The 9242-nt window shown below is 36.1% G+C and overlaps 1 protein-coding gene and 1 pseudogene across 1 annotated transcript; both read right to left on the bottom strand.

Annotated features, from left to right (window-relative positions):
• Positions 1 to 4401: 4401 nt before the first annotated feature.
• LOC149537876 (uncharacterized) lies at positions 4402 to 5106 on the bottom strand (annotated as a pseudogene).
• A 227-nt stretch (positions 5107 to 5333) lies between these two features.
• On the bottom strand, positions 5334 to 5816 carry LOC149537875 (uncharacterized). Its single transcript, XM_089802392.1, has one exon. The coding sequence runs from the start codon at positions 5814 to 5816 to the stop codon at positions 5334 to 5336; it is 483 nt and encodes a 160-aa protein (XP_089658518.1).
• Positions 5817 to 9242: the final 3426 nt, after the last annotated feature.

Raw genomic sequence — 9242 nt, 5'->3', positions numbered from 1 at the left:
AGCCCCTCCACCAAATTAAGCTACATACCCATGCTCATCACATGATGAGTGCCCGTAGGCATGCATATTCCCAACCCAACCCCAAATGAATATAACTCCACCAAAATGCAAATGGGAGATCAGGCCTCACAAGTCACTCAACAAATGCACACACACATGCTCATGTGTGGTGCACCGCCATCACGAAGATCATAAAACAAGGGTTGGATGAGAACACAAGTAAAATCACTCACAAGTGATAACAAACTTGGGAGTACAAATGTAGCATGCATCCCAATGCAACATAAAAGTGCAGCAATGGTTTAACTGACATCCTATGGATAATCCAAGTCCACGACCATTGTCATGCCAAGAAAACCTGAGAAAATTGGGTAGTACACAAATCGAGGTAAAACCCAAAACTCAGAAACTTAAAAAATAAAACTCATTTGATCTTTGGGCACAAAAGCCAAAAAAATCCAATAAAATTCAGTTTCAAACACCGTATGCAAAAAAAACTAGCATAATCATGTGAAACCCTAAACCCTCATCCTGAAAACTAGGAAAGCGCTCATACCTATCCAACCGAGCAGAAGTAACAATAAGAAATGGTGGGGAACACTAGTTCTCAACCTCTTAACACACAATTACTAGAAACAAAAGCAGAAACAAAGCTGAAATACAAAAATGGTAAAGCCCTACCTGACAACAAAAAGGGCTAAAATGAAAAACAGACAGATAAAATAAATATCTCATGAAAGTTGCTAAAAGTCGTGATAAAGCAAGGTCTCCTCGAGTTGGATCCAACGATACCGATCTTGCAACAATCCCATGCTTATAGCTCTCACAATGAACAAAAAATCAATCCTCTGGAAGAGGATTTTGGAAAAAAAAACTCTCAAATTCGTAATTTCCAAAAGTGAGAAGTGAGGAATTAATTTCCTCTTTCGATATTTATTCACTTTTCAAGTGAATAATCGATTAGGGTAAATAACTAGGAAATCTAGTTAGATCCTGAATCAACCCAAAAAAAACCATGCTATTCCAAGTAGTTGGAATTCATCTATGGAAAAGCTACCAAAAATTAAGATCAATAAAAATAAAGCCCAAAAACCCAAAATCACAGAAATTACCTTAACAACTTTCATGACATTATGAACCTCTAAATGCATAGACACATTCACAGGTCTAATCACATAATGTAAATGATTTCAAATTTATCAAATCACTGGAAGGTTTAAATTAAACACTTAGATAAGATACATCGACCCCACAGGGATGACATTGGTAAACATGAATGGCTGAATCACTAACTCCATGTGCCACTATAAGAGATATAAATCCTATAGATTAAAACACATGATCAAGTGCAATTGCATATAATAACATAGTTGAAGCAATAAATGCATTAAATATCCTAATTTAACCATTTATTCAATTATATCAAAAAATTCTATTTGCATCACTCACGTTCGCATAAAACATAACAAAGCAAGAATGAAGTAAATTGTAATAACATTAAATCCACATATAACCTAATTAGGGATACATCCAAATACCAGATAACTAGATATCATCATAAAATATATTGTCATCTCAAAATTGCATCATCATGCAAATATGATCAAGTGCACAACATATAAATCTAACATCTATGATACTAAAATCAAAGTATAACATCTAACCATCAGGTCATCTCAAATGTAAAAATAACATGAGTATAGGTATCTCTCAGATCAAAATAAACAAGGTACAGACTACAAACATGAGAGGCACTACATCCTCCTCCACTAGGCATAGACTTAGTCTTGGAAGCCTGCAAAAAGATAGGGGTAAAAATCTCTCAATCATGTAGCATCTTCCCAAGTAGCAGAGGTCTCATCGCTTAGGTCCCACTAGACCCTTACCTACTTTGTGTCCTAACCTCTCAAAGTCAGTCTCTGATGCTGAAGGATACGAATGGGCTCTAAAGAAAGTTTACCGTCCTCCATCTACTAAACAACCCAATCAAGACCATGGGTCACATTGGCAATATACTGTCTCAAAATAGAAACATAGAACACATCATGGATGCATGATAGGCTAGGTGGAAATGCTAGTTGATAAGCAATAGGATTGATCCTCTCAAGGATCTCAAATAGTCTGAAAAAATGTGGCACCAACTTAGAGCCTTTCCCATAACAGATATGGCTCTTCCCCAAATGCACTCTCAAAAACACCTTGTCACCAATAGAAAAGTGATGATCCAACCTATCGACATCTACATACTTCTTTTGCCTATCTTAAGCAGTAACCAAATGCTCTTTAATACGAACAACCTGTTGCTCCATAACCTGAAGCATCTTTGGACCTAAAAGTACACAATCCTCCAAATGATCCCAATTCAAAGGGGTATGACATAGTCTACTATATAAGGCTTGAAAAGGTGACATGCCAAATGAACTATGATTCCCATTGTTCTATGAAAACTCAATGAGGTATAAATAATCCTTCCACTTCATTGCCTATCCATCACATACATATGAAGCATATCTTATAGAACCTGGTTCACTCTCTCTATTTGAACATCAGTCTTTGGGTGATAAGCCAAACTAAAATTGAGTTGCATACCCAAAGCATGCTAGAGAGACATCCACAATGCTGAAGTAAATACTACATCTCTATCTAAAATAATTTGATGAGGGATCCCATGCAGACAAACAACTATAGAAGAAGTTGTGTAGGATGTTCTTGTTAAGTACCAGAATTTTCACCCAGTACTAAATTGATTTTTTTTTAGTAATTCTGACCTAACATGGGAATCACTTCTTGGTGAGACATGCGGTGAAGTGAAACCTCTGATTTCTAGGTTGGCTCCTATTGAGTATTCAGTGACATTTCCATGAACCTAATTTAAACTTGTGGGAAAAGGGGTAGAAATTACTGAAAATAAACCTAAAACCTATAGTTTAAACTAATAAATGGGTGATACACCAAAAGTGATATAAAATTTAGGGTACAAATGACAAAGAAGGACTATTCACTACTTAAAGTACAAATAAAACACTTCTTTTCTGTAAAGATTTGTATAAGTAATTTGTAATAAGGTTTTTAAGAACATAGATTACAAACTACAAATAGACTTACTTCTCTACAACCAAGTGCTTGAATGAGACAAAATAACCATTGCTTTATCAAATCATTCTGACACTACACACAAAATTGCAAAAAGAAAGAAGGTTCAAACATTGACACAAATAGCATAAACTCAACTTTTTTGACAATTTGCTTCTGGATTTGATTGTGTTTGTTTTTTTTTTAGCATCAACGTTTCGGATCACACTCTATGATCCATCATCAGGATCACACATTTTTTCATTCTTGCATTCTCTCATCCTGATGATGGATCATAGAGTGTGATCCGAAACATTGATGCTAAAAAAAAAACAAACACAATCATATCCAAAAGCAAATTGTAAAAAAAGTCTAATGGATTGTGGAAATCTATTCAGATTGATAAACTCAACTGCTGTCACCTGTATTAAGCTTTCAAAGTGAATTACAAACTTCTGCAAATAAAAGCTAAGGACTCATAAGTAGTCACAAAAAATACTTTGCATAATCAGAACCTCCTAAAATGAGCTCAAAAAAATCACTAAATACAATGCCCAGCTCTTGGGTCGAATGTCGAAAGATAGCCCAGAAATGAGGACTTAGAAACTTCTAAAATAATGACCTATCTCTGAAAAAGATCCACTAAGTCATTAGGAATCCTATGACTCACATAAAACTACCCCAAAAAGTCTCCAATAGTCAATAAAGACCCCTCAACTGCCTTAGCAAAGTCAAATTTGACTCACAACCCTATATTCCTTCCACATGTTTCCAAATTGATTCCTCCCTTAAAGATTATAATACACAGAATTAAACACTCACCTTCTTTTTGCATGAAAAATAGAAGAAATATTAAATGATTTGTAACCACATCATTTAAATATTTTTCCTTTATAATGACATAATTATGCAAAAAAGATAAAGATAAAGAAAGACTTTCACAAAACCTAAAGTAAAAGAAAGAGTTGCCCTCCCCCCAAAACACAAATACAACAACTTGTAAAAGGGATTAAAATCCCATGCAAACCCACACAGACTCCAAAAGAAAGTTGAAAGAAATTTGGGGCAAGATATATTGTTCGAATACCCTAAAATATTCATTCTTCAATTTGCATTATGGAAGTCTCGAGAGGCTAAGAGGAAAAATGAGGGTTTCATGATTATTTTGCTTGTTCTCTACGCACCACCATGAGAGGGATTTGCTGGAGCTAGAAATGGAAGGTGGAAAATATGAAAAAACTTTGAAGCAACCATTGGAACATTTTTTAGAGATTTTTTGTTGTTTTCTCTAGCACGAGCTGTGAATATTTGTTATATTGATTTCCTTGTTTACTCTTCATGTAAAAAAAATGATGATCTTGCTGTAACAATAGTTTTCTTGCATTTTTCTTTACAACTTTCCATGACTTTATTTAACTTGATGAAGTCCTATACTTCTTATGATACAACTAATTCCTCCTCAGAAGTTAATAGCCTTGAATAGGTTGCTTTTCATATTAATCCATGTGATTTGGTGACATATCTTTTTCTTTTTTGACCAGGTTTGTCTAGCACAATTCTGGCACTTTCAGCATTATTAGATGCACCTAACCTTCTAGTTCTCCTTTTATTTTTTCGAATAGATTTCATGGTTATTTCAGAAGTCTTTTACAAAGAGCATTTAGAGGAGTTGGTCAAGTTTCCCTATGAGATATTGCAATCTCTTTTTAGTGGACTGGCTGGATGAAAGGAGCTTGACAATTTATTTTTGCAATCCTCTAGCAAGTGCTCTAATTTGAAATCATCTAAGGACTTCATAATTCCCAACCTTTCCATTTCAATGAGTCTAGCCCTTTCAAGTCTTAGCAAGTAAGCCTCAGAAGGGAAATCTTTCAAGTATCCTCTTGCTGGCAGTGTGCAACCTTTTGACAAAACAACTGCATCTCTGGCAACCTCTACAACTACCTTCGCAAGAGCCACAACTTTTGCTACTATAGCAGCTAACCCATCCATCTCATTCTATAATAATGTCTCAGTGGCCATAGTTGCATCCATGGTAGACTTATTGGGGTGGTGATCAATAGGCTGTGTGTTGAGTTTTACACTTTCAAAGTTTGTCAAAGAGGTAGAGTGAGCTCTTAGAGCAAGCATGTTTACATTTCCAACATAATTAGGAATAGCAGTAACTATTAGAACTGTGGTTGTGAGTCGATGAGTACACTGTCACATAACCCTCTTCAGCAGGTATGCATAAGGACCATTATGTTTCCAAATGAATCATGCTATAAATCAAACTCCAGTACCCTCTTTCCATCTATGCCCATAATCTCATCCCTTCCACTGCCTTTAGTTATATATGTCACTTGGAATGCTAAATCTGATGAATACCCATGCGAACACATGGCTTCCTTATCAAATTTGATAAGGTCTCCTCCCAACTCTATTTCCTTCAAGAGTGGCAAATTATTAGGAATGAGCACCACTACACGGCCTCTGTCTTCAATGTTTATGTCCGATGTGGCTTCCTCACAATTGAATACCAATCTCAGCTTGTCTCCTTCTTCGGTTTCAGGAGTGGGAATTCTTGTTCCTTCCTCTAATTTAATAATTCCACTTCTAGATTGGTCACTCAGACTATGGTCAAACTCATTTTCCTTGACCCAGTGAGTTTCCTCTAATGTTTGACACAAACCAAACGATAAACTTGCTGACAATTGGAATTTGTATACATTACTTCCTTTCCCGGCAACACCAAATCCTTGCATTGGAAACACTCCACCCTTTTTGGAGACTTAACAAGAAAAGGTAAGTAATGTTCATTTTTAAATCTTCCTTCCTGCACATTTTTAGTACACATAACTCCATATATTTCCAATTTGGAAGCAAATTCCACTTTTGAAGTCAACAGTCATTTGATCTTTTGACATGGCCTGCATTTGCATTCCGTTTGAAACTTTGATGTGTACTTGACTTGAATTGGTAGGGTTTCTTATGATCTCAAATTTTTCCCATGCCTCAGGTGTTGCTGCTACAACATTCAAAATTCCACTTCCTCCATTTGCTGCTCCTAAAAACTTTTTATTGTTGAATCTCTTGCTCTAAATTCTTGTGCCAATTGGTGCAACTCTTCATCCTTTACTTTAAGAGTTTCCTCCATTAATGTCATAGCTGTATCATCTACTGTATTATGTGTTTTTTTTCTTCCTTTTTATTAAAAATAATCATGCTCTACACCAAGGGTTAGAGATGCTATTGTTGGAGAGGGACCATACAAGGGTTCATTGTTAGAGTACCAACCAACATAGTCACTCCCATGTTTGTACCAATTCAACAAAAAACTATCAAAAGTAGTCCCTAGAAGTACATCATGAAATTTTTTTAGTAAATCTTTAATTGGAGGATAGTCATCCCATGAATGAATTTCAAGCTCATATACATTGTATGTGTATTTCTCCTCTACTGTAACTGAACTACCTAGAATGTTTCCTTATCCAATAAATCATCTGATAAACTAGAAGCACGTGATGTAAGGCAAGCTAAAAACTTCTTTCTAATGCTTTCTTGTGTGGAATTTAGCTATAAAGGCAGAGAATTCAACAATATCTGATGATTTGTTGTCATGATCATAATTTTACATTCCCTCGAATTGTCCTGCTTTTTAGAATTTACAACATTATTAGATGCACCTTTAGCTTCAAATTTTTGTATGCTATCCTTTCCCTCAGTGCTCCGTTTTTTCAGCAACTCACTCTCTTCATTTTCTTGATAGTTGAAATGGTATTCCATGAGGTTTGAGCACAAGCTTGTGACACTCATAAACTACCCTTCTATGATTTGCATCCGTTCCTTATGAGATCAACATGCTTGTTCTTGATTATAATGAAAGGTTTCATATCAGAATTCATATGTCCCTTTAACATTACATTTTTTGCTTTTTGTTGTTTGAGCATTACTATTTTTTATATGAATTTGGAGTAGGAAAGATATTGCATGTGTGGGTAAATAGTTGTAGATAATCAATCATTGCTTAGATCTTTTAAGATCTAACCCCACTTTTTCCTATGTAGGAGAATGAAGACCAGGAACTTCCAGATCAAGAGCTGGACTAGGAGCAGCATCAAAGATCACATAACCAGTCAAACGTTGGAAAGGCAATGATTGGTTACCTCTAACTCTACCTTCCTGTGCTATGCTTTTCTTATTCTCAATATGTATAAAAGGTAGTAGTTAGACTCACGACTTGTGTGAGATTTTTCATTTCCAACATTTTCCATTCATTCCATACTTTGTAAAACTGAATATGGTACATATCATTTGATTTATACAATGAACATTGTACCTCCTTTTTCTCATGATTTTTTATATGATTGCAAAATGATGAAAATGTAAATGAATATTTCCTTCTGCAATGTTACTTCAAGTAAAATTTAGCATGTGTAGAATTTTAGTAATAGTTCTCATGGGTGAAAAATGTGCTACCTTAGATAACTTGTCCACTATCACCATAATGCAATCATGTTGTAGTGATGACATAGGCATCCCAGTGATGAAATCAATAGATATTATATCACGTTTCCACTCTGGGATAGCATACAATTGCAAAAGATCCACTGGATGTTGATGCTCTGTCTTCACTCTTTGGCACTCGAGACATCGAGCAACAAAATCAACAACATCGTGCCACATCTATGCCCAAAAGTACAACTATTTAAGATCAACATACATCTTCTTGATGTCGAGTTGTGTAGTATATGGTGCATGATGTGTTTATGACAAAACCAAGGTACAAAGATCACCAAACATTAGTACATAGATGCACCCCAAGTGTCGTAGTAGTCCATCATACTCAAGAAAATAACATGAAAACCTCCCCTTAAGGGTACATCCAGACTTGATCTCCACCCTCACCTCCTGATACCATGTGTCACTAGGCAAAGCCTCAAAAATAGCTCCACAAATCCACTCCCAATGACAAGACTGATATCTCATGGGCTTCTACTCAAGGCATCTGCAATGACATTCTCTTTCCCTTTAATGTAGTGAACATCAAATTCATACTCACACATAAACTCCATCTAGTAATGTTGTCAGGCATTCAGGTTTGGCTAAGTAAAGATATACTACAAGCTCCTATGATCACTATGCAACTCAAACCTGCGTCCCAAAAGGAAATGTCGCCAACATACTACAACATGCACCACAATTGCAAGTTCCAAATCATGAGTGGGGTAGTTAAGCTCATGGTCCTTGAGTTTTTTGGACTCGTAGGCAATCACTTGACCATCTTGCATCAACATCACACTACACCTTCTAGTGAAGCATTTTTGCAAACCATAATATTGCATACAAGATTAGGCATTGCAAAGATTGGTGCACTGGTCAAACACTTCTTAAGAGCAATGAATGTTGCCTCACACTCGTCCAACCAAAGAAGTGATGGGATGAGCCACACGTGAGAAATCCTTCATGAAGCAATGGTAATAACCTGCCAATCCCATGAAACTACCAACCTCTGAGACATTTGTTGGTACCAACCAATCCATAATAGCTCAGATTTTCTCTAGATCCATTGCAATATCATCACTAGTGCTGATATGCCCCAAATACTTAACCTCGGACTGGAAGAAACCATGTTTTCCCAAGTTTCTATACAACTGATGATCTCTCAAGCACTACAATACCTAACGTAAATGGACCTCATGTTCCTTAACAGTCTTCAAATAAATCAATATGTCATCCAAGAATAAAATGACACATCAATCAAGGTATGTGCATAATAATCCATTCATCAGGCTCATGAACACTGATGGGGCATTGGTTAACCCAAAAGGCACAACCTTGAACTCATAATGCCCATATCGTGTACAAAAATTTGTTTGATGAATGTTGGCCTCCTGAATTTGAAGCTGATGGCATCCTGACTTAAGATCAATCTTTGAGAACACTTGTGTTCCCTTAATTTGATCGAATAAGTCATCTATCCTTGGTAAAGGATATTGATTCTTCACTATCACCTTATTCAACTATCGATATTCAATGCATAAACGCAATGAGCCATCTTTCTTCTTCACAAAGATGGCTAGTACATCCCATGAGGATACACTAGGATGAATATGGCCCTTGGCCAACAATTCCTCCAATTGCAATATGAGCTCACTCAACTCCTAAGTAGTCACGCAGTAAGGAGCTCA

This window comes from Cupressus sempervirens, chromosome 9 (assembly GCF_028749045.1).
Source record: "Cupressus sempervirens isolate cs-2001-9-10 chromosome 9, ASM2874904v1, whole genome shotgun sequence".
In the NCBI taxonomy this organism is placed as follows: domain Eukaryota; kingdom Viridiplantae; phylum Streptophyta; class Pinopsida; order Cupressales; family Cupressaceae; genus Cupressus; species Cupressus sempervirens.
Note: the sequence above shows the minus strand (reverse complement) of the source record. Positions and strands in the feature narration are given on the sequence as shown.

Bases quoted from the DNA above. Each gene is read 5' to 3' on its own strand.
- LOC149537875 (XM_089802392.1), bottom strand. From the start codon at position 5,816: ATGCAAGGATTTGGTGTTGCCGGGAAAGGAAGTAATGTATACAAATTC.